The sequence below is a fragment of the Lepidochelys olivacea genome, assembly GCF_965140295.1.
Source record: "Lepidochelys olivacea isolate rLepOli2 genome assembly, chromosome: 3".
NCBI classification, from domain to species: domain Eukaryota; kingdom Metazoa; phylum Chordata; order Testudines; family Cheloniidae; genus Lepidochelys; species Lepidochelys olivacea.
In genome coordinates this window covers 16,236,952-16,263,530 of record NC_140413.1, presented here as the reverse complement: position 1 = coordinate 16,263,530, position 26,579 = coordinate 16,236,952, and the positions used below count along the sequence as shown (strand labels likewise).

Below are 26,579 nucleotides of genomic sequence, written 5' to 3'. Positions count from 1 at the left end.
ACTTCGGGTTGGGGAGGGGAGTGGAGAGATGTTAGCTCAAAAGCCAAATAAGTTCAAATGTGAAAATTCCACCTCAGTGGTTTGTTTTGTTTTCCATTCTTGGAGTGTAAAAATGTTTGGGATTTTCAGTTCTCCTGTTTAAAACACACATGCTGTCTGTGATTTAAAACACACATGCTGTCTGTGATGCCCTGGGAAGTGGCTTGGATTTGACACATTCTGGCTTGGTGTGAATGTAAGTTCTTGATGTGCTGTCAAAGTTAAACACTGTGTTTTAAATAAGTACTCAGGCTTGCGACTGTGTTTCATGCGAGTCCATGGGGTATTTGGGGGTGGTAGGGAGGAAAGGTGTAGGTGAAGTAATAGGGTGCCTATTGGGGAAAATCAGGTGCTGTAACCTGGCAGTCCAGTCAAAAGTGAGCTGAATAATGGACTTTATTCTCAGGGAAGGGCAGATGTAGGCCTGTCTGTTGAAAGATGTGCCCATGGAGAGACTTGGGTCACAGGTACAGCTCAGCCCTGAACAGTGTGAAAAGAACATTACAGTACAAACACCAAAATCTTGTCTCCGCAGAAATGGAAGAACAAAGCTCTGCTTTGCGTAGACTGTTTGCTGACTTCATGTAACGCTTGTAAGGCGATCTTATAATACCGAGTGCAATGCTTAGCTATGTAGAAGTAAACATTTCATACTTCCTACAATGGACGTGAACGGGTGCGTGTACGTAAAGACAATAGACAAATGATCTCATATTACTGCAGCTCTTTCCAAAATGAAAGTGCCTGAGCCCTGGTCTACACTACAGACTTATGTCTGTATAACTGTGGCTTTGTCTACAGTGTACTTTCGTTGGTAAAACTTTTGTTCTTCAAGGGTTTGGGGGGGAAGAAAACACCCCCTTGACCGACAAAAGTTTTATCCACAAAAAGCACCACTGTGGACAATGCTTCGTCAGCAAGGGACGCCCTCCTGCCGACCAAGCTACCTACCGCCTCTCGTTGAGGATAGATTAATTTTATCAGCAGGAGAGCTCTCTCCTGCTGACAAAGAATGGCTACACTGAGCACCTTTTAGCTGCACGGCTGTGTCACTGAAAGGTGTGCAGCATAGACATAGCCTGTGTCACTTGGGGTGTGTGGAATATCCACACCCTTGAGTGGCCCCGCACCCGGGGCCCCACTCTGTGGAGGGGTCTCTGGGCCGTTGATGCTGGGCATAGAGGTCTTGGGGGGTGGGCGCTGTGGTTCTCAAACTGCAACCCAGGTAACACATTGTGGGCCACGTATGTAGCCAACAAATGATAAATAGGTTGAGGACCACTGGTGTACACTAAACACGACTGTGATGTCGCTGCACTGCTGCAGCACTGTAAGCATAGACAAACCCTGAATGTTTAGCAACACTGATCCTTAGCTCAGTTAAAATGAGGAGAGAAGCTGGCTTTGAGCATGAACAATCAACAAAGGGCACTGTTAACTTCCACCCGGTAAAAACCAGACTTATGGGAGATGGATAAGATTTTTCCAAGAATAGATTGACTCACTAAAACACGAAGGCATTTTGCAGACTTGCTTGATGACCAATTAAGTATGTTTCAGCAATGGAATGAGTAACTGCTGAATTGAAACAAAGTAGAAGTTTAAGTTAAGGAGAACACTGAGCACTCCAGAGTAAGCTAAGACTTGCAAAGATGTCTGGAGCAGCTGGAAAAACTTCCAGTTCACTATTCAAAGGTAAACAAACAAACAAAGGAAAGACAAGTCAAACCTGTGAGACAGTGCTTACAGGGAAAGCTACCCGAGGGGGAGAGCTGCTCTAGATGGGAATGTAGAATCACCAAAACTAGGCACTGGATTGCTGGAGAATAACTTGAAGTTGTGCCATGACTCTCACAACTCTCCTTGGATGAGCACTGCAAGAATCTCTTTTCAACTCTGCATCATTCTATAGTGTCTTTTAATTAAATATGTTTGCAATGTTGTCGCTGTGTTGGTCTCGGGATAATAGAGAGAGAAGGTGGGTGAGGTAATATCTTTTACTGGATCAGCTCCAATTCAGTCACCGGGTGGGGGGGGATGAGCTACAGCTCACTTCATCGGATGCATGCCGTGGAAACTGCAGCAGACTTTATTTATACACCACCTCCCACCCCACTGTCCTGCTGGTAATAGCTTATCTATAACTACTTCACATTTGGGGACAATGTATACCTTCAGATCAGCGGCACTGCTATGGGTACCCGCATGGCCCCACAGTATGCCAACATTTTTATGGCTGATTTAGAACAACGCTTCCTCAGCTCTCGTCCCCTAAAGCCCCTACTCTACTTGCGCTATATTGATGACATCTTCATCATCTGGACCCATGGAAAAGAAGCCCTTGAGGAATTCCACCGTGATTTCAACAATTTCCATCCCACCACCAACCTCAGCCTGGTCCAGTCCACACAAGAGATCCACTTCCTGGACACTACAGTGCTAATAAACAATGGTCACATAAACACCACCCTATACCGGAAACCTACTGACCGCTATTCCTACCTGCATGCCTCCAGCTTTCACCCTGACCACACCACACGATCCATCGTCTACAGCCAAGCTCTGCGATACAACCGCATTTGCTCCAACCCCTCAGACAGAGACAAACACCTACAAGATCTCTGTCAAGCTTTCTTACAACTACAATACCCACCTGCAGAAGTAAAGAAACAGATTGATAGAGCCAGAAGAGTTCCCAGAAGTTACCTACTACAGGACAGACCTAACAAAGAAAATAACAGAACGCCACTAGCCGTCACCTTCAACCCCCAACTAAAACCCCTCCAACGCATTATTAAGGATCTACAACCTATCCTAAAGGATGACCCAACACTCTCACAAATCTTGGGAGACAGGCCAGTCCTTGCCTACAGACAGCCCCGCAACCTGAAGCAAATACTCACCAACAACCACATACCACACAACAGAACCACTAACCCAGGAACTTATCCTTGCAACAAAGCCCGTTGCCAACTGTGCCCACATATCTATTCAGGGGACACCATCACAGGGCCTAATAACATCAGCCACACTATCAGAGGCTCGTTCACCTGCACATCCACCAATGTGATATATGCCATCATGTGCCAGCAATGCCCCTCTGCCATGTACATTGGTCAAACTGGACAGTCTCTACGTAAAAGAATAAATGGACACAAATCAGATGTCAAGAATTATAACATTCATAAACCAGTCGGAGAACACTTCAATCTCTCTGGTCACGCGATCACAGACATGAAGGTCGCTATCTTAAAACAAAAAAACTTCAAATCCAGACTCCAGCGAGAAACTGCTGAATTGGAATTCATTTGCAAATTGGATACTATTATTTTAGGCTTAAATAGAGACTTGGAGTGGCTAAGTCATTATGCAAGGTAGCCTGTTTCCTCTTGTTTTTTCCTACCCCCCCCCCCCCCCAGATGTTCTGGTTTAACTTGGATTTTAACTTGAAGAGTGGTCAGTTTGGATGAGCTATTACCAGCAGGAGAGTGAGTTTGTGTGTGTGTATGGGGGTGGGGGGGATGTGAGAACCTGGATTTATGCAGGAAATAGCCCAGCTTGATTGTCATGCACATTGTGTAAAGAGTTGTCACTTTGGATGGGCTATCACCAGCAGGAGAGTGAATTTGTGTGCGGGGGGGTGGAGGGTGAGAAAACCTGGATTTGTGCTGGAAATCACTTTAGATAAGCTATTACCAGCAGGACAGTGGGGTGGGAATAGGTATTGTTTCATATTCTCTGTGTATATATAAAGCCTGCTGCAGTTTCCACGATATGCATCTGAGGAAGTGAGCTGTAGCTCACGAAAGCTTATGCTCTAATAAATTGGTTAGTCTCTAAGGTGCCACAAGTCCTCCTTTTCTTTTTGCGAATACAGACTAACACGGCTGTTACTCTGAAGCTTATCTAAAGTGATCATCAGGTGGACCATTTCCAGCACAAATCCAGGTTTTCTCACCCTCTACCCCCCCACACACAAATTCACTCTCCTGCTGGTGATAGCCCATCCAAAGTGACAACTCTTTACACAATGTGCATGATAATAAAGTTGGGCCATTTCCTGCACAAATCCAGGTTCTCTCACCCCCCTCCCAAAAACCACACACACAAACTCACTATCCTGCTGGTAATAGCTCATCCAAAGTGACCATTCTCCCTACAATGTGCATAATTAAGGTGGGCCATTTCCAGCACAAATCCAGGTTAGACACTAGAATTCTACTTTCAGTAACACTGTATGTAACAGTCCCGTTTTCTCTTTGGGAAATATGGTCACCCTGCAGCTCTCGGCCGCTGTAGGCAGAGGGGGAACCCCAGAGCTCCCAGCCACCACTGTGGCAGGGGAAGCCATGGAGCTGCAGCAGCAAAAGTCACGGACCGGTCACAGCTTCTGTGCATTTTTATTTTTTGCCCGTGACTGGTCCATGACTTTTACTAAAAACAACCATGACAAAATCTTAGCCCTATTTATGAGAACAGTAGATTAAAGTAGGATTAAAACATGCCTAAGTGACTTTCGCCATATCCTGGAGCTTTGGGATCTTGAGTGGCATGGCTAAAGTACAAGAATTCACAATACTTGGCACCAATTGTTCTCACTGATGGTTGCTTTCAGTGACCTCTAAGAGCTTTTCCTCTGCTTAAACCTCCAAAGCAGACTGTATTTTTTCCCTCTGAACCTGATAGCTCTCTGGTTTTTTTTTTGTTTTTGTTTTTAACTGAAAGCATTAAGGAAGACTTACCTCCAGCTATAGATGGGTTGGATGCCCCTGGAGTTCACTGTGTAAAGTTATTCTATGGAGATGTTACCTGGGCAGGACGAGAAAGATAAAGCCAACTAATGGTTAAAGGTTTTGTTTTCATGTTGTAAATATGTTAGTGATCATATATTTATTAATCCCAAATTAGGAGGTACCAGATCTTCCACTTAACTGGAAAAGTTAGTTATATTGGAGTAGTTAACTTGATTGATCTGGCTTCTCAATTCCTGTAACTGTCACATACAGTCTGGCAACTGAAATTGCATAGCACCACCATTTTAAAAAAAACAAATAGTGACTTGAGTGTTGCTAACATAATTGGACTACATAATTTGTGGCTTGAATTTTCAGTCCTGAGTGTAGAAACGCAGTGACTAGGGTCTTTGCTTAGTCTAAAAATTGCATTACCAAGGCTGTTAAATCTGATCCCACTGGGAAAGATCTCCCAGACATTCTCGGCATTTCTCTGCAAGCTATTGCTGTAGTTGCCACAAAGATGTTATGTGACTGCAGATGGGTGAGGAAGTGGTCTGTGTGATCATGAAATGAAAGGGCAGCAGTTGATGAGGAAACCTAAGATGTGGCCCACCCTGTGAAAACTTGAGAACTGCTTGTATGAAAACCAGTTGTGTGGATCCCTTGTGTGGCTGCTTGAGGTGGATTTTGCTAAGCTTACTTGCCTTCAAAAAAAAAAAAAACCAAAAAACTCAGCTTTCCTTGCTCCAAAACAACATCTTGTAGTTTTGTATCTGAAGGTTTGTGCTTGCTGATTCCTTCTCCCCACATGGATGAACTTGGCTTTTAATTGTATCCTTTCTGAAGTTTCACAGTGAGAGGATATTGTGTTGGTAGTTTTGTAACAGTCTCTTGTGCTCAGTGGTTTGAGAGACATGGTGGGTGGAAGAGGGGAGGGGAGAGAGACTGACTCTCTCTTTAATAGAAAACTTGGATCACTTTGTGTAAAGTTTTTCATGTAACAGAGTTGTGCTTTTTGCCCCCTAAACCTCAAGTATTTCACAGGTCTTTAAAGTGTCTCTACAGTGGAGCAGAAGTTTACATATGGTTGTAGCTAGCACAGTCTCTCGCTGTTATGGGGCGTTAATATTTGGGAAAGTGACTGTTACTTGTGAAGAAAAGTTCAGGTGACACATCTTTTTCCCATAACACATCCAAGTCAGTGGTTCCATAATGTGGCACAGCTTTAGTGCTTTTGTGCAGGGCTGTAGAAAACTTCAGTCACTCTAAGGATCTCTTCACACCAGAGCAACCCATAGGCATTAGCAGTGCTGAATGCAACACGTAACTGGATTTCACCCCTACTGGATGAACTAGATAAGATTGCAGCACAGAGGGCTGGATAACAAGTGCCCCTCTCACCAGAATCCATTCTGAAATGTGTAACATCTCCTGCCCCAAATCAAACCAGCAAGTGAAGGGCTAGTTGGCCAGGTATCCTAATATAATGCAACCACCAATGAGGAAGCTTATTAATATCAGCAACTGCTCAAACACAATAGCTAATTTTAGATGTCTGCATCAGAGAGTATTTGTGGTTTTACGCTTACATAACAAATGTTAAAGGTGCATTGTTAAAGCAAAACCCTGGGAAGTAGCATGCCGCCCAGTATTATAAGCATCCTGTATTGCTAATACAAGACGTAAAGAGGTGTTAAATGTAGTTCTTAGATGGACGAGACCCACCCTTCTGCTAGTACAAAACATAAATAGTTGGATATTTAGCTGACAAGAGGTTGCAAGGCTGGAAACTGCTGTGCTTCATCTCCACCTCTTCTGTCTGCCAGGCATTGACATCCTGAAGCTCGTAGCAGCCCAGGTTGGAAGTCAGTGGAAAGATATCTACCAATTCCTGAGCAATGCAACTGACCGTGAGATGGCGGCTTTCTCCAACGGGTACTCTGCAGACCATGAAAGGGCCTATGCTGCCTTACAGCACTGGACCATCCGAGGCCCGGAAGCCAGTCTCGCTCAGCTCATCAGCGCTCTTCGTCAGCACAGACGTAATGATGTTGTGGAGAAGATCAGAGGCCTGATGGAAGACACAACCCAGGTAAAGTGTATGTTGGTTGCGGAGGCAGCTTGTTATATTTTGTTCCATTACACTCTTCATCACAGAAATATGCACTACTCCAGAGGTGGGCAAACTGTGGTCCGCAGGCCACATCCGGCCCATGGGACCCTCCTGCTCAGCCCCTGAGTTCCCGGCCCGGGAGGCTCGCCCCCGGCCACTCGCCTGCAGCCTCAGCTCACTGTGCCACCGGCACAAAGCTCTGGGCAGCAGGACTGCGAGCTCCTGGGGCAGCGCAGCTGCAGAGCCCGGCCTGACCCGGGGCTCTGTGCTGCACGGTGGTGTGGCTGGCTCCAGCCGGGCGGCGCAGCTGTATCGCCGCCAGCCACCAGCACTCCAGGCAGCGCGGTAAGGAGGGAGGGGTGTGGATAGGGGTTGGGGTGGTCAGAGGGTGGGGAACAGGGGGTTGAATGGGGGCAGGGGTCCCGGGGGGGGTTAGTCAGGAAGAAGGGGGGTTGGATGGGGCAGCGGGGAGCAGTCAGGGGCAGCGGTACCGGGGATAGTCAGGGAGAAGGGGTGGTTGGGTGGGCAGGGGTCTGCGAGGGCGAGTCAGGAACGAGAGGAGGGGTTGGATGGGGCAGCGGGGAGCAGTCAGGGAACAGGGAGTCGGGGGGGGGGGGTGGATGTGGCAGGGGTCCTGGTGGGGGGTGGCCATCAGGGAACAGAGGGTTGGATGGGGCAGGAATCCCGGGGATGGTGGGGGGGGAATAAAGGGCAGGGGCTGGGCCAGGCCTGGCTGTTCGGGGAGGCACAGCCTCCCCTAACCAGCCCTCCATACAATTTACGAAACCCGATGTGGCCCTCAGGCCAAAAAGTTTGCCCACCCCTGCACTAGTCTATCCTTCCAAGGCCAGATCTATATGACAGACCTATGTCAGTATAAGTACATCACTCAAGGATGTGACAAATACACGCCCCTGTGCAATGCAGTTATACAGACCTAACCCCCAGTGTAGACTGGAGAGCTTCTCCCACCGACATAGCTACTGTCTCTTAGGGAGGTGGATTTAACTATACCAATGGGAGAAGCTCTCCATCTGAAGAAGTGTTTTTTTACCCATGAAAGCTTATGCCCAAATAAATCTGTTAGTCTTTAAGGTGTCACCAGACTCCTTGTTTTTGTGGATGCAGAATAACATGGCTACCCCCTGATACTTTACATCAGCGTACTAGTGGCTTCACTATAGCACTGTACATGAAGACCAGTCCCAAAGAAATGAATGACACCAAGCTTACAGGTTATTTCAAAGCATCTTGTGGGCTCTAGAACTTGTATACAGTGCAGCCTCAGGGTTCTGATCAGCTGCCATGGACGTCTTGCTGATGACTTCAGTGTGAACTTGTTTAGGCTCCAGGTTAATTGAAGGTTAATATCCCCTAGGGCAGATTCTGTCAGTGCAGCCTTTCTGTGGGGGGCCCTAAACTACACAGGGGCGTATGTTCAGGTTTCTGCCCTGCACGGTTGAGCTTTGCTGGAGTAGAATTCTCATGCAGCTTTGCTCATGAGGAACGGTACTTGTCTTTATGAACTCATACCTGAACCCTTGTTAGGGGGGTGCTTGGGGATGAGGGGAAGGTCTCCTTAAACTTTCACAGTCAGCATTTCTCTTTCCTGTGGTGCTGCCTGCTATTACTGTTTTGTATGTCATTCAGATTGCCTCATGGTTAAATAGCTCTTGAAACTATTCCGGGATTTTGCATATGGAGGTGCCAGCTCTCACATCTCACATTAAAGGTAAACTGCAAACAGCATGCATACCTTTAGGGTATGCACAGTTGCTGGAGCAGCCTCAAAACTGGGTGCTCCCTGATGTTTGAGTGCTTGATCTTGAAACCATGTATTGTATTAGTGGGTCTTTTACACTTTGTAGTAATGACTTTGTGCTTGGACTTTAAATTAATTTTCAAGAGAGATACTTGGGTGTATAGAGCTTCCTAGTTGTAACCCTATGAGAGTCATTTGTGCATGGAGTACAGCTTTGTGTTCCATGTTTAAATAATGGATAGCTTTGTCTTGCCCTGTCCAGTGCAACAGCTTCTGTTCTAATTTAATCCTAATAGGCCAAAGTATATAACTGTCTGGTCTGCATGCTGTTCTCCAAGACATCTTGCATCCAAAATTTAAAACCCTAAATGAAAAGCATAAGACATAGTTATATGTAAAATCAACACCTGACATACTTAGATGTATATTTTTTTTCTCTGTGGTATGCATGCAAGAAATTCCTGTTGCGTGTATAGCATATCAAACTGACTTTCCTAGTCTCCTTGAGTATGTAGTAAACTCTCTGTTTTTTGTCTGGTTGCATTTTGACATTGAATATCCCTGATAAATCCTGGATTAGGACATCAGATAAAATGAAATTTGATTTGGATTTGTCATCAGTATCCGATTAGAAAAATTAAGATTGCCCAAGAACAGAGGTAATCAGTGTTGGAGGACTTGTTGAGGCATCACAGTCAGTAATTTAATTAAAACCATTGGGTACTGTACATCATTTTTCTCCTTCCCTAAATTCTTTTCTTCACTGTTCGAAAGAATTCTCAGGGATTATGTTTTTATAGCCTGGCAAGGCATTACACTGAGAGGTAAATGTCTTGAATAACTACTTGATACTTGCTTACACGAAAGATATGTCCATATCAGGTTTGACCATCTCATTTCCTATAAGAGGACTTCTAAAAACAAGCAGGGAATAGATGCATTAATGTCTCTGAGAACAAGCAAAAACAAACCTTCTACACTACAGGTTTAGATCAGTTGTAATCCCTACAGCCTATAGTTACAACCATATGTGTAAGGTTTTTCTGTGTGAGAGACCTTCCTCTCTGTTGGGATTAGTGAGCAACAATGGCCCCAGTTCAGCAAGGCACTTAAGCATGTGTTTAATTCTAAAAACTAGACCCTGGTGGAGAGATGGATTTCTGCAAAATCCACTGCAATGCAGAGAGCATGTGCTTGTACTGTATAGAGCTGTCTCACTTTGAGGTCAAGAAATTGAGATATTTATTGCTTAAAAGCACTGCAAAATCTTTCATAGGAGGGATATTTTAAAAAGCCGCCTAAAAGTTTTGGCTCAACTAGGGTTTTAAGGTGTTTGGAATGTGGCAACTAAAATGTTCTAACCCACCTTTTAAAATCCTAGGCAAGAGAAAACCTCCAAGGTTCCTTTCTAAAGGTGAAATAGGCTTGTGCTTTCTGCTGCTGCTTTATAACATGGAAAGAAAACAAGAACATTTTTTCAAGAATTTACAGTAGAAATACAGATCTTGCCTACCAGAGGAAGATTCCAACCAGAAAACTAGTAAAATTATAACGTCACAAGAGAGCCAAGCGATTAAGGGGGAGAAATTTTTAGTTCGCAAGAAGCAACTTTAGATGGACCTTTGGTGAACTCTAGTGCCTGCTAATGCCCGTTATGGAGAGGATGGCTTCTGTTAAGTGGTTCAAGTGAGCTCTTTCCCTTTTAAAAATGGAAGCTCACAGTATACATTATCTGAGACCTCCAGCAAGACCAGACTGGACATTCCTTATATTGCAAAGCTTTAAAAGAGAATTCTCAAAACCACACACACACAGAACAACACTAACTTGGGCACCTGTATATGTCTCCTAAAAAAGCAAAAAGGAGTACAAATGCCATTTTAAACCTTGCAAGTCATCTTTTAAAAACTAATCCATGAGTTTTCCAGTGAAGGAAACTTAGTAGGTCTGTATCATTGGGGACTCTTCGGTAGCCTTAGGCCAGGTCTACACTTGAAACCTTTGCTGATACGGTAATACTGGTTAAGGATGTGACTCTTTTGAGCATGGGGAGGAGGTGGCCAGCCCTCTGTGAAGGAAGAAGTGGTTCGGGACTATTTAGAAAAGCTGGACGTGCACAGGTCCATGGGGCCGGATGCGTTGCATCCGAGAGTGCTAAAGGAATTGGCGGATGTGATTGCAGAGCCATTGGCCATTATCTTTGAAAACTCATGGCGATCAGGGGAAGTCCTGGACGACTGGAAAAAGGCTAGTGTAGTGCCCATCTTTAAAAAAGGGAAGGAGGAGGATCCTGGGAACTACAGGCCAGTCAGCCTCACCTCAGTCCCTGGAAAAATCATGGAGCAGGTCCTCAAGGAATCAATCCTGAAGCACTTACATGGGAGGAAAGTGATCAGGAACAGTTAGCATGAATTCACCAAGGGCAATTCATGCCTGACTAATCTAATTGCCTTCTATGATGAGATAACTGGTTCTGTGGATGAAGGGAAACCAGTGGACGTGTTATTCCTTGACTTTAGCAAAGCTTTTGACACAGTCTCCCACAGTATTCTTGTCAGCAAGTTAAAGAAGTATGGGCTGGATGGATGCACTACAAGGTGGGTAGAAAGTTGGCTAGATTTTCGGGCTCAACGGGTAGTGATCAATGGCTCCATGTGTAGTTGGCAGCCGGTATCTAGCAGAGTGCCCCAAGGGTCGGTCCTGGGGCCGGTTTTGTTCAATATCTTCATAAATGATCATCTGGAGGATGGTGTGGATTGCACCCTCAGCAAGTTTGCGGATGACACTAAACTGGGAGGAGTGGTAGATACGCTGGAGGGTAGGATACAGAGGGCCCTAGACAAATTTGAGGATTGGGCCAAAAGAAATCTGATGAGGTTCAACAAGGACAAGTGCAGAGTCCTGCACTTAGGACGGAAGAATCCAATGCACCGCTACAGACTAGGGACCAAATGGCTCGTCAGCAGTTCTGCAGAAAAGGACCTAGGGGTGACAGTGGACGAGAAGCTGGATATGAGTCAACAGTGTGCCCTTGTTGTCAAGAAGGCGAATGGCATTTTGGGGTGTATAAGTAGGGGCATTTCCAGCAGATCGAACTATTGTGATTGTTCCCCTCTATTTGACACTGGTGAGGCCTCATCTGGAGTACTGTGTCCAGTTTTGGGCCCCACGCTACAAGAAGGATGTGGAAAAATTGGAGAGAGTCCAGCGGAGGGCAACAAAAATGATTCGGGGTCTGGAACACATGAGTTATGAGGAGAGGCTGAGGGAACTGGGATTGTTTAGTCTACAGAAGAGAAGAATGAGGGGGGATTTGATAGCTGCTTTCAACTACCTGAAAGGTGGATCCAAAGAGGATGGATCTAGACTATTCTCGGTGATAGCAGATGACAGGACAAGGAGTAATGGTCTCAAGTTGCAGTGGAGGAGGTTTATGTTGGATATTAGGAAAAACTTTTTCACTAGGAGGGTGGTGAAACACTGGAATGCGTTACCTAGGGAGGTGGTGGAATCCCCTTCCTTAGAAGTTTTTAAGGTCAGGCTTGACAAAGCCCTGTATGGGATGATTTAGTTGGGGATTGGTCCTTCTTTGAGCAGGGGGTTGGACTAGATGACCTCTAGAAGTCCCTTCCAACTCTGATATTCTATGATATTTGTATACTGGTAAAAGCTCTAGCATAGAACCGGTTATACTGACAGAAAAGTGCTTTTCCTGGTATTGCTTATTTTGTTTAAGGAACTGATAGCAAACCCTCCTAGTATAGACTAGGCCTTAATACCGTCTTTCAAAAAATTGCCAAAGCGACCTCTTTCCTGTAAGAACATGACAGACTAAGGGCTTGTTCTCCAAAACTAACATTACAGGGAAGGAGCACTGATTAAACACAAGTGAGAATTGCTGCTCCGGAGCTCTTTGTAACCAGATTGTATCCATCTCTGGAGTATGGTACTAGTTCAGTGTCTGACTCTGGGCTTTTGCACGGTGGGATGTTTATCCAATTGGATATTGTAGACACTTTTTTTTTTTTCTGACTCATTTTGGGCAAGTGGCTGGAGTTTTTAGAACTTGGGGATTTACTAAAAATAGTTAAGGAGTAAATCTTGCAGAATCCTGAGAAATACTTATTTGCTGGTAGGAAATAGGAACTGGTGGGATTTGTGATCTGACTTGTAGGAGCATGGATGTCAGGGTAACATGGATGCAGTGATGGGTGGAGCGGAGGCTTCCAAGCACAGATCACACTGGTAACCTCAAACTAGGGAATTTGATATCCCAAGAGTTGCTCACAATATTTGCCCTGATCTTTCTCTCATCCCTATTCAGTGTGATTCCAAACACTGACTATTTATTTAGCATATGCAAACCAGTCAAGCCAAACCACAGTGGTCTTACAAGATAATTATTTGTCACTTTCTCTACAGACATGAAACTCTCCACAAGTCCTCTACTGCAGTGGTTCTCAACCAAGGGTATGAGTACCCCTGGGGGACACCTAGAGGTCTTCCGGGAATACATCAACTCATCTAGATGTTTGCCAATTTTTCAACCAGCTACCATATGTAGATAGAAAGACACTATTTGAAAAGGATTTGAAAGGACACAAAAATCCTGTCTGTACTTGTTAGGATGTAGCCATTGTCACATACCTGCTTTGCCAAATAATTTTTTTCGTGTTCCTGAGAATGGAGAGTTCATGGAGAACAAGGGGGGAGAAGATTCACCCAGGGACGCTGACTGTAAGATGGAAACTGGTTTTAGTTAAAAGCCAGGAATGTTTTCTGCAGCTACCTTTGAAAAGGGATTGTGTGAATAGAATAAAGAAAAGGAGTACTTGTGGCACCTTAAAGACTAACCAATTTATGCTTATGCTCAAATAAATTGGTTAGTCTCTAAGGTGCCACAAGTACTCCTTTTCTTTTTGTGAATACAGACTAACCCGGCTGTTACTCTGAAACCTGTGAATAGAATGCTGTTCAGTGGAGCACACAAGAGGCATATAAATGGGATGTGGGGCAGGCTAGATAAAGGTGTCTTTTAAACCAGTGGTTCTCAACTCGGGGTACATGTATCCCTGTAAGTACGCAGGGGTCTTCCAGGGGGTACATCAACTCATCTAGATACTTGCCTAGTTTTACGATAGGCTACATAAAAAGGACTTTTATGTCTGATGTTGTAAGCAGGTCGTTGTAAAGTGAGGTGAAACTTGGGGTACACAAGACAAATCGGACTCTGGAAAGGGGTACAGTAGTCTGGAAAGGTTGAGAGCCACTGCTCTACCATAAAGTCACAACAGGGGGCTGTTAGGAGAAGCTGATGAGCAGTCTGTTTTAAGATAAACTGAAATAAGTGCCCACAAAGGGGGCTGCACCAGCTGAATTTATTTTTTTGAAATGAACCATTAGAGCTCCACTGAGTGAACTCCTGTAGGCAAGCCTAATGCAGCTTCCTGAAGAGATTAGTGACCTAATTTCACTACTTTTCAAGAAAGCAAACCAATGCTACTACTAGAAAGTGATCATTAGAGGTTTGAGGGTAGATTGCTAGCCTCCAGATGCCATATGATGTTGGAAACAGAGAACACAGCACTTTTAAAAAAAGAATATCTTTCAAGAGTTGCTGCTTGAAGAGTTTAGCTTGAATAATGTTTTGATATATAGGCACCCCTCTATTCACAGCCTACATACTACTGCAATGATATTTTGCACAAAATATACCGTGTGAGGTGTCATAAGAAAGCCCGTAACATTAGAATCATTGTAAAGTGCATGTGTTAGCCTTATATATGAAGTTATGAATTCCTCTGTAGGATGTTAGAACATGATTAAGACAAGACAGCCTAGCCTAGGTGGACGTGATAAGCAGGTCTCCCCTACACAAAGGAATGTGGGTTTGCCTCGGTTTACGTACTAGCAGTGAACAAAGCCATTGAGCTAAACCACTGGGTGTTATCATGTTCGTGACCTCGAGAGACAGAAAATTAACAGGGCTCCTGGACCCCAGAGAGAGACAGGGGACTAAGTCCCCCGGAAGCTTTCCTGACATGTAAGACAAAGAAATGCATTTGAGGAATATAAGGAACAGAGAAACTCCATCTTTATCCTTCACTTGAGGAGACAAAGAGAACTGTCTATTTCATCTCTGTGTTGCATCCTGACTGGTAGAAGGCTGGAAAGGAGACTAGATGAAAGAAACTGTCATGAACTCTAGACTCTATCTTGCTAGGGGTTCTCAAACTGGGGGTTGGGACCCCTCAGGGGGTCACAAGCTGTAAGCCTCCACTCCAAACCCCACTTTGCCTCCAGCATTTATAATGGTGTTAAATACATAAAGTGTTTTTAATTTATTGGGGGGGGGCACACTCAGAGGCTTGCTATGTGAAAGGGGTCACCAGTACAAAAGTTTGAGAACCATTGTGCTAGAATAAGTTTTAGACTTTGTCATAAGAACATGAGAGGCCATACTGGGTCAGACAAAAGGTCCATCTAGCCCAGTATCCTGTCTTTCAACAGTGGCCAATGCCAAGTGCCCCAGAGGGAAGGAACAGAATAGGTAATCATCAAGTGATCCATCTCCTATCGCCCAATCCCAGCTTCTGGCAAACAGAGGCTAGGGTCACCATCCCTGTCCATCCGGGCTAATGGCCATTGATGGACCTATCCTCCATGAACTAATCTAGTTCTTTTTTTAACCCTGTTATAGTCTTGGCCTTCACAACATTCTCTGGCAAGATGTTCCACAGGTTGACTGTGCATTGTGTGAAGAAATATTCCTTTTGTTTGTTTTAATTCTGGTACCTATTAAATTTCATCGGGTGAGCCCTAGTTCTTGTGTTATGAGAAGGAGTAAATAATACTTCCTTATTTACTTTCTCCACACCAGTCATGATTTTATAGACCTCAGTCATGTCCTCCCCTTAGTAGTGTCTTTTCCAAGCGGAAAAGTCCAGTTTTATTAATCTCTCCTTGTATGGCAACTGTTCTATACCCTCTAATTTTGGTGCCTTTTTCTGAACCTTTTCCAATTCCAATATATCTTTTTTGAGATGGGGCAAACCACAGTATTCAAAATGTGGGTGTAACATGGATTTATATAGAGGCAATATGATATTTTCTGTCTTATTATCTGTCCCTTCCTTAATGATTCCCAACATTGTTAGCTTTTTTGACTGCCACTGCACATTGAGTGGATGTTTTCAGAGAACTATCCACAATGACTCCAAGTTCTTTCTTGAGTGGTAACAGCTAATTTAGACCCCATCGTTTTGTATGTATAGTTAGGATTAATTTTTCCAATGTGTAGTAGTTTTGTATAATCTGCAAATTTTGCTACCTTACTGTTTCGCTATTTTTCCAGATCATATGTGAATATATTGAATAGGACTGGTCTGAGTACAGACCCCTGGGGGACACCACTATTTACCACTCTCCATTCTGAAAACTGACCATTTATTCCTACCCTTTGTTTCCTATCTTTTAACCAGTGACCAATCCATGAGAGGACCTTTCCTCTCAATCCATGACAGCTTACTTTGCTTAAGAGCCTTTGGTGAGGGACCTTGTTGAGGCTTTCTGAAAATGAGTACACTGTAGCCACTTGTCCACATGCTTGTTGACGCCCTCAAAGAATTCTAGTAGATTGGTTAGCCATGATTTCTCTTTACAAAAACCATGTTGACTCTTCCCCAACAAATTGTGTTCATGTATGTGTCTGGCAATTTTTTTCTTTACTATAGTTTCAACCAATTTGCCTGGTACTGAAGTCAGACTGACCGGCCTGTAATTGCCGGGATCAGCTCTGGAGTCCTTTTTTAAAAATTGGTGTCACATTAGCTATCCTCCAATCATCTGGTAGAGAAGCTGATTAAAATGATAGGTTACAGACTACATCCGATGAGGTGAGCTGTAGCTCACGAAAGCTTATGCTCAAATAAATTTGTTAGTCTCTAAGGTGCCACAAGTACTCCTTTTTCTTTTTGTGAATATAGACTAACATGGCTGCTACTCTGAAGACTACTAGTAGTTCTTCAATTTTGCGTTTGAGTTCCTTCAGAACTCTTGGGTGAAGACCATCTGGTCCTCGTGATTTATTACTGTTTAGTTTCAGTTGGTTCCAAAACCACCTCTAGTGACACCTCATTCTGGAACAGTTCCTCAGATTTGTCACCTAAAAAGAATGGCTCAGGTTTGGGAATCGCCCTCACATCCTCAGCCATGAAGACTGATGCAAAGAATTAATTTAGTTTCTCTGCAATGGCTTTACCGTCCTTGAGTACTCCTTTAGCATCTCGATCATACAGTGGGCCCCACTGGTTTAGCAGGCTTCCTGCTTCTGATGTACTTAAAAAAAATTTTACTATTACTTTTTGATTCTTTGGCTAACTGTTCTTCAAATTCTTTTTTGGCCTTCCTAATTATATTTTTACAGTTCATTTGCCAGAGTTTATGCTTCTTTCTATTTTTCTCACTAGGATTTAACTTCCACTCTTTAAAGGATGCCTTTTTGCCTCTCACTGCTGCTTTTTTTAAACTTTGTTTAGCCACGGTGGCACTTTTTTGGTTCTCTTACTATGTTTTTTAATTTGGGGTATACATTTAGGTTGAGCCTCTATTATGGTGTCTTTAAAAAGTTTCCATGCAGCTTGCAGAGATTTCACTTTTTGTGCTGTACCTTTTAATGTCTGTTTAACTTCCTCCTTTCTGAAAGACTTGTTTTCACTTTTATTTGCTTGTAATCATCTCTACATTTTATCTCTTGTTTGGTATCACTTAATCTCTGCTCTTTTTTTAACGAACTTGTTTTACTTACTGTAAACCAGCTTAGGGCCATGTTTGAAGGGAAGCCTGTATCCACTAAAATTAGTAAGCTGTGATGTATGACTCTTTAACAGAGCAGCGAATTTTAATATCTTCTATGAATGCACCATGGTAGGACCTGTACACAACAGAGAAATATCTCCTGAGGAGCTTGGGAGCTAGAGTTCACTGATTGTTACTTGCCAGGCAATGTTTGGGCAGAGAGAGCCTTGAGGAGTTTTCTGGCGGGGAAAACAGACTGGTGTGGCAGGAAGCTGACGCACAATCTGCTTGCCAGTAAAACTCTCTCTTGCCTAAGCAGAGAGGTAACACAGTGGCTCACAGCTTTGGGCATCCCCAGCAGTGTTTCACCTGTGAAACAGCCGCATCCTCTAGCTTGGAGACTGGATATGGCCCTGTCACTAGTACCATGTGGCTTCTGACTTACCATTCCAGTTCACTCACTGGCATGATGTGAGACCAAGCCCTTTTCCCCCGCTGCTCTGTGGGAAGTCATGGTATGTCTTTTGAGTGGCACTTACAAGAGCTCCAGCAAAGGGGTTAATTTTATCAGGCTCATGGCACTGGAATTCCTTTGGTGTGTGGTTGGTTTGTTTTGGTTTTTTTGTTTGTTTGGAGGTTGCAGTGTAATTGTAGCTGTGTTGGTCCCAGGATATTAGAGAGACCGGATGGGTGAGGTAGTCTTATTGGGCCAACTTCTTTTTTTGTACAGATGTTGTGTCTTTACTGGTAAATGTTCCACACAGCAATCCGTCTGATGAATATACGGGGCTAGTTAAACAAAGGCTAATAGGGCCCTAAGGGTATGGATTTGAGATTGGAGCCTGGTGCATTTCTGCAAGTTCCTGCTATGCCTGAACATGCTTACCCCAAAGTATTCTCTAAATAAGTTTCTGGAATTTATGTCAAGAGGGAGGTAAGGAAAGATGTGTGGGGAGAAGAGAGCCTTGGGGAGATGACTGGAGAGGCACAGCAGACAGGTGAGGGGAAAGTGTTCTTCTGGATTCTGGGACATGTACATGAACCTTACCTAAGCTAGAGAATGTCCCCATTGCAACCCATCCCTTAAAGCTTTGATGTAAGTAGACACAACAAACTAGGGAGGAGTCTGGATTGTTTTCTCCCCTAGAGGTGTCCCCAGCAGAGCAGGAGTGAGATGCAGTGATGTGAGACGCTTGTGCTGCGGCTGATGGTGGCCTGTAGGACTTGCCTCCCTTAGCTTTCCCAGTAGCTGTCACTGGGATGAAGCTAGCTTGTTCCTTAAGAATTCTCCGTTCATTTTAAGAAGCAGAGTTAGCTGTGTACATAGCACAATGCCTGGCAGTGAACACTTCTGAAGCAGTAACCTTCTCATACGAAGAGAAAAGGAGGACTTGTGGCACCTTAGACTAACAAATTTATTTGAGCATAAGCTTTCGTGTTTTGTCTCCAAGGTGCCACAAGTAGTACTCTTCTTTTTGCGAATACAGACTAACACGGCTGCTACTCTGAAACGTCTCATACAAGCTTTTCAGGTCTGAGAAACCATTCATTTCTTTGCACCTGTAACTAGCTGTTCCTTAAAGGCATGGTTTCAAGGCTTCCAAAAAGGTTGCCAGTTAATCCAGTTCCCACTGGATGAGTACGCACCATCAAACTGGCTTCTTGTGGAGTCACCCTTCAGATGAATAACGGCTTACTGCCGCAGAATATCTAGCTATGGGTGGCCCTACTGCAGAGGCTCTCATTCCATCCCTTAGCTGGTTCTGGCCATGCTCTGCTCTCAAATCGGTGGTGTTACACCTAGCATGTTTCCGTACCTAGGACGCAGCAGGGTATGCTAGAGACTTGAGAATTAACCGGAAAGCTGAATTCTGTTGCTCTTATTTGTCCAACCTTCTTCCAGTGCATCCATAAGACTCCTTTTGCTACAGTGCCTACAAAACCTAGCTCGCAGACTGGCAGGACGATGGGTGACTAGCTGTGACTGTTCCTCTTCCCCTTGTTTCCTTTTCCTGCTCGTATCCTCAACTTAAAAATCCACACTACAAACCCATGTAATAAAGCAAGATAAACCTCGGGGACTTGCATGGCCTCCATCACTGTCGTAACTGAGCATGTCAGTCTTTTATGAAGTTATCCTCCGAATATACTGGTGAGGTGGGGAAAGTTCTTCTCTCCATTTCATAAATGAGGTGCAGAGGAATTAAGAGACTTTTTGTCCAAGGTTACCCAGGAGCTGCAAATTGAAGTCTGGTTTCCAGAATGCCAGGCTAGCACTCCGATCACTGGACCATCCTCCCCAGCCCTCATTCGCTTACTTGTCTGTCTCCCCTCCCCTCCCCTCCCCTCTATCTGTTTTACCTTCAAGGCAAGGATTCGTTCTGGGCTTTGTCCTGCACAACAGGGGTCCCGCTCTTGATTGGGGTCTTTGGGCACTACCATCATATAAATATTTACTACTACTAATGCATACACATAGACTTAATTTAAATCCATTCATCTGTAGAGAGCAGCATGGCATATAGCAAGAGAATTTCTCTGCTGAATGCTTGCTGGGTTGTTACTGTGTAAGGTTATACCAGTCTTACGTCACACTTAGTGAATTTAGGTTAAAACTAGATTAGCCCTCTGGCTCACTTTGTCTTCTGGATCAGTGACTGTTGTGAACATGAGCAAAGAGCAGAACAGCTCTGGGAAGAACTTTGTGGTGTTAACGTGTACAGATCCAAATGAGCTCTGGCCTCCGTGATGAGCTGGAAAAGCATGCACCGAATTTGAACAATGTTTGCAAGAAAAAGAGCACGTTCTGCAAAATGTCTCCTTTCCAGGCTTGTTCTGTTGGGGAAAATTAATGGCCGTTTTTCATACGATGGGTTCTGTTGCCTAATTGTATCCAAACACTTTGTAGAGTATTAGCTCTTCCCAGAATCCCAGTAGCATTCTGCCCAAAGGACTTTGCTTTGTGGTTACTGATAACTTGCAAATCTCCATTCTTGGGATGGTTGTAGAAGCTCAACATTTGTGTCCCTACCTTAAGCTGTACTTGGTTCTGTTTGGGCATAAGGTCAATTGCAGTGATCTGCTTAGCAGCTTACAGATGATAATAGGCCAGTATAGTTTGTCTTGCAACGTGACCCTAAACATATTCACACCAGCTGCAGAATGCAGCTAACTGTAACTAGCAGTGTTGCATAGCATGTCCGGTTTACTAAAATAACAGTGCCCGAACGCTATAGGTGCTCTTATGCACTAGGGTTTTTGCTACTTTTATTACTTTTATCCCTCACTTACCTTTTTGTGACTTTACTGGATACAGCTGAAGTATTTTAGAGCCCTGACTTAAGGGCAGTAAACATCCTCATGACAGCAACATTTGTGTTACTCATGTCAGCTGAGGCCCATGCTACTTGTTCTCCCAAGTGCAATTGTTTTAAAGGGGGTGGTTAGTGCAGGGGAATTCAGTGTATCAATCTAAACAAATTCCTGAATCTTCGTAGTATTAGGGCTCTAGATTCTGTTGCTGACTCGGCACTTGACACACTATGTGACATTCAGTCTCTCTGCAGCTTTCCCCATCTGGGGGATGGTTAAGGAAAAGAGGATGTGAAAGGTTCCATATAAAGCAGTTTTGCAAATGGCCTAATAGCTGTTCCAAGGTTCAATCGTTCTGTTACTTCCTGTTATCAGAGCTCAAAACCCTTTGGTCTGGATCTTTTTAAGCAGCTCTTTTCAAATGTAGCCTAAATCTTTGCTGTGTCAGACTCCTGGTTCATGAATTATTTACTTTATTTCCCCTTTTAGCAAAACAGAGAACTGGGCACTTCTATAAAGGGGTTACAGCTAAATTCCTCGCTTGCAAGGTTCAAGATGGGAAGGAATTAAACACTGCGCAGATGTCGGTCTGTGTAGTGAGTATCTAAAATGCAAAGGCCGCCAATTAAATAAGAAGGGTACATGAAAACATTTTTCCTCCGAATTTCAGGAATGCGATTTATTTAACCACCCATTGTACCAAAGTGGAGTGTAAAGAGACCTAAATTTGGGTTAAGGCAGGTCTTTAGGGAAAACGTGCATCAAACTAGATCAGGTGTGTGTGTTTGATTATGGCTGAATATCAGTAGAGGTCTGGGGAATCTGTTTTTGTGATCTATCTGAACACTGGTATACCTTCCAGTGAATTAGTAGGGGTGGGAGTACAAGACCTTGAAGGACTTAGTATGAACTGAGGAAGAACATGCAGTGTGGGTGTGACAGTGCTGTTCTCTAAACATGTTAGGGAAACCTACTTAGGGTATGTCTACAGTACGGAATAAGGTCGAATTTATAGAAGTCGGGTTTTTAGAAATCGGTTTTATATATTCGAGTGTGTGTCCCCCCACAGAAAATGCTCTAAGTGCATTAAGTGCATTAACTCGGAGGAGTGCTTCCACAGTACCGAGGCTAGAGTCGACTTCCGGAGTGTTGCATTGTGGGTAGCTATCCCACAGTTCCCGCAGTCTCTGCTGCCCATTGGAATTCTGGGTTGAGATCCCAATGCCTGATGTGGCTAAAACATTGTCACAGGTGGTTCTGGGTACATATCGTCAGGCCCCCCTTCCCTCCCTCCCTCCCTCCCTCTGTGAAAGCAAGGGCAGACAATCGTTTCGCGCCTTTTTTCCTGAGTTACCTGTGCAGATGCCATACCACGGCAAGCATGGAGCCCGCTCAGCTAACCATCACCATAAGTCTCCTGGGTGCTGGCAGACGCGGTACGGTATTGCTACACAGTAGCAGCAACCCATTGCCTTCTGGCAGCAGGCGGTGCAATACGACTGGTAGCCGTCATCGTCGTGTCCGAGGTGCTCCTGGCCACGTCGGCTGGGAGCGCCTCGGCAGACATGGGCACAGGGACTAAATTTGGAGTGACTTGACCAGGTCATTCTCTTTAGTCCTGTAGTCAATCCTATTGAACCGTCTTATGGTGAGCAGGCAGGCAATAGGGATTGCTAGCAGTCGTATTGTACCATCTTCTGCCGGGCAGGCAAGAGATGAGGATGGCTAGCAGTCGTATTGTACCATCTTCTGCCGGGCAGGCAAGAGATGAGGATGGCTAGCAGTCCTTCTGCACCATCTGCTGCCAGCCAAAGATGTAAAAGATAGATGGAGTGGATCAAAACAAGAAATAGACCAGATTTGTTTTGTACTCATTTGCCTCCTCCCCTGTCTAGGGGACTCATTCCTCTAGGTCACACTGCAGTCACTCACAGAGAAGGTGCAGCAAGGTAAATCTAGCCATGTATCAATCAGAGGCCAGGCTAACTTCCTTGTTCCAATAAGAAAAATAACTTAGGTGCACCATTTCTTATTGGAACCCTCCGTGAACTCCTGCCTGAAATACTCCTTGATGTAAAGCCACCCCCTTTGTTGATTTTAGCTCCCTGAAGCCAATCCTGTAAGCCGTATCGTCAGTCGCCCCTCCCTGCGTCAGAGCAACGGCAAACAATCGTGCATCTGAGTTGAGAGTGCTGTCCAGAGCAGTCACAATGGAGCACTCTGATGGGGCTAAAACATTGTCGTGGGTGGTTCTGGGTACATATGGTCAGGCCCCCCTTCCCTCCCTCCCTCCCTCCGTGAAAACAAAGGCAGACAATCGTTCTGCGCCTTTTTTTTGTGCGGACGCCATACCAAGGCAAGCATGGAGGCCGCTCAGCTCACTTTGGCAATTAGGAGTACATTAAACACCACACGCATTATCCAGCAGTATATGCAGCACCAGAACCTGGCAAAGCGATACCGGGCGAGGAGGCGACATCAGCGCGGTCACGTGAGTGATCAGGATATGGACACAGATTTCTCTGAAAGCATGGGCCCTGCCAATGCATGCATCATGGTGCTAATGGGGCAGGTTCATGCTGTGGAACGCCGATTCTGGGCTCGGGAAAAAAGCACAGACTGGTGGGACCGCATAGTGTTGCAGGTCTGGGACGATTCCCAGTGGCTGCCAAACTTTCGCATGCGTAAGGGCACTTACATGGAACTTCGTGACTTGCTTTCTCCTGCCCTGAAGCGCATGAATACCAAGATGAGAGCAGCCCTCACAGTTGAGAAGCGAGTGGCGATAGCCCTGTGGAAGCTTGCAACGCCAGACAGCTACCGGTCAGTTGGGAATCAATTTGGAGTGGGCAAATCTACTGTTGGGGCTGCTGTGATGCAAGTAGCCCACGCAATCAAAGATCTGCTGATATCAAGGGTAGTGACCCTGGGAAATGTGCAGGTCATAGTGGGTGGCTTTGCTGCAATGGGATTCCCTAACTGTGGTGGGGCCATAGACGGAACCCATATCACTATCTTGGCACCGGAGCACCAAGCCGCCAAGTACATAAACCGCAAGGGGTACTTTTCAATAGTGCTGCAAGATCTGGTGGATCACAAGGGACGTTTCACCAACATCAATGTGGGATGGCCGGGAAAGGTACATGACGCTCGCATCTTCAGGAATTCTGGTCTGTTTCAAAAGCTGCAGGAAGGGACTTTATTCCTAGACCAGAAAATAACTGTTGGGGATGTTGAAATGCCTGTATGTATCCTTGGGGACCCAGCCTACCCCTTAATGCCATGGCTCATGAAGCCGTACACAGGCAGCCTGGACAGTAGTCAGGAGCTGTTCAACTACAGGCTGAGCAAGTGCAGAATGGTGGTAGAATGTGCATTTGGACGTTTAAAGGCGCACTGGCGCAGTTTACTGACTCGCTTAGACCTCAGCGAAACCAATATTCCCATGGTTATTACTGCTTGCTGTGTGCTCCACAATATCTGTGAGAGTAAGAGGGAGACGTTTATGGCAGGGTGGGAGGTTGAGGCAAATTATCTGGCTGCTGGTTACGCGCAGCCAGACACCAGGGCGGTTAGAAGAGCGCAGGAGGGCGCGGTACGCATCAGAGAAGCTTTGAAAACCAGTTTCATGACTGGCCAGGCTACGGTGTGAAAGTTCTGTTTGTTTCTCCTTGATGAAACCCCCCGCCCCTTGGTTCACTCTACTTCCCTGTATGCTAGCCACCCTCCCCTCCTCCCTTCGATCACTGCTTGCAGAGGCAATAAAGTCATTGTTGCTTCACATTCATTCATTCTTTATTCATTCATCACACAAATAGGGGGATGACTACCAAGGTAGCCCAGGAGGGGTGGTGGAGGAGGGAAGGAAAATGCCACACAGCACTTTAAAAGTTTACAACTTTAAAATTTATTGAATGCCAGCCTTCTTTTTTTGGGGCAATCCTCTGTGGCGGAGTGGCTGGTTGGTTGGTGGCCCCCCCACCGCGTTCTTGGGCGTCTGGGTGAGGAGGCTATGGAACTTGGGGAGGAGGGTGGTTGGTTACACAGGGCCTGTAGTGGCAGTCTGTGCTCCAGCTGCCTTTGCTGCAGCTCAACCATACACTGAAGCATACTGGTTTGGTCCTTCAGCAGCCTCAGCATTGAATCCTGCCTCCTCTCATTACGCTGCTGCCACATTTGAGCTTCAGCCCTCTCTTCAGCCCGCCACCTCTCCTCCCGGTCATTTTGTGCTTTCCTGCACTCTGACATTATTTGCCTCCACGCATTCGTCTGTGCTCTGTCAGTGTGGGAGGACAGCATGAGCTCGGAGAACATTTCATCTTGAGTGCGTTTTTTTTTCTTTCTAATCTTCACTCTCCTCTGGGAAGGAGAAGATCCTGTGATCATTGAAACACATGCAGCTGGTGGAGGAAAAAAAAAAAAGGGACAGCGGTATTTAAAAAGACACATTTTATAAAACAGTGGCTACACTCTTTCAGGGTAAACCTTGCTGTTAACATTACATACATAGCACATGTGCTTTCGTTAAAAGGTCGCATTTTGCCTCCCTCCACCGCGTGGCTACCCCCTCAACCCTCCCCCCTTCGCGTGGCTAACAGCGGGGAACATTTCTGTTTAGCCACAGGCAAACAGCCCAGCAGGAACGGGCTCCTCTGAGTGTCCCCTGAAGAAAAGCACTCTATTTCAACCAGGTGACCATGAATTATATCTCACTCTCCTGAGGATAACATGGAGAGATAAAGAACGGATGTTTGAACGCCAGCAAACATACACTGCAATGCTTTGTTGTACAATGATTCCCGAGTACGTGTTACTGGCCTGGAGTGGTAAAGTGTCCTACCATGAAGGACGCAATAAGGCTGCCCTCCCCAGAAACCTTTTGCAAAGGCTTTGGGAGTACATCCAGGAGAGCCGTGAATGCCAGGGCAAAGTAATCCTTTCACATGCTTGCTTTTAAACCATGTATATTATTTTAAAAGGTACATTCACCAGAGGTCCCTTCTCTGCCTGCCGGGTCCAGGAAGCAGCCTTGGGTGGGTTCAGGGGGTACTGGCTCCAGGTCCAGGGTGAGAAACAGTTCCTGGCTGTCGGGAAAACCGGTTTCTCCGCTTGCTTGCTGTGAGCTATCTACAACCTCATCATCATCTTCTTCGTCCCCAAAACCTGCTTCCGTGTTGCCTCCATCTCCATTGAAGGAGTCAAACAACACGGCTGGGGTAGTGGTGGCTGAACGCCGTAAAATGGCATGCAGCTCATCACAGAAGCGGCATGTTTGGGGCTCTGACCTGGAGCGGCCGTTCACCTCTCTGGTTTTCTGGTAGGCTTGCCTCAGCTCCTTAAGTTTCACGCAGCACTGCTTCTGGTCTCTGTTATGGCCTCTGTCCTTCATGCCCTGGGAGATTTTGACAAAGGTTTTGGCATTTCGAAAACTGGAACGGAGTTCTGATAGCACGGATTCCTCTCCCCATACAGCGATCAGATCCCGTACCTCCCGTTCGGTCCATGCTGGAGCTCTTTTGCGATTCTGGGACTCCATCATGGTCACCTGTGCTGATGAGCTCTGCATGGTCACGCTGATGAGCTCTGCAGCTTGCCACGCTGGCCAAACAGGAAATGAGATTCAAAAGTTCGCTGTTCTTTTCCTGTCTACCTGGCCAGTGCATCTGAGTTGAGAGTGCTGTCCAGAGCGGTCACAGTGGAGCACTCTGGGATAGCTCCCGGAGGCCAATACCATCGAATTGTGTCCACAGTACCCCAAATTCGAGCCGGCAAGACCGATTTAAGCGCTAATCCACTTGTCAGGGGTGGAGTAAGGAAATAG

The 26,579-nt window shown here is 45.3% G+C and overlaps 1 protein-coding gene across 1 annotated transcript in view; it reads left to right on the top strand.

Annotated features, from left to right (window-relative positions):
• The window catches only part of TNFRSF21 (TNF receptor superfamily member 21), a 68,823-nt gene that overhangs the window by 29,472 nt on the left and 12,772 nt on the right, over positions 1-26,579 (top strand). The window contains exon 4 of the mRNA XM_084622612.1: positions 6,602-6,867. Within this exon, the coding sequence (XP_084478738.1) occupies positions 6,602-6,867 (266 nt within the window). The remainder of the gene's footprint in view (positions 1-6,601; positions 6,868-26,579) is intronic.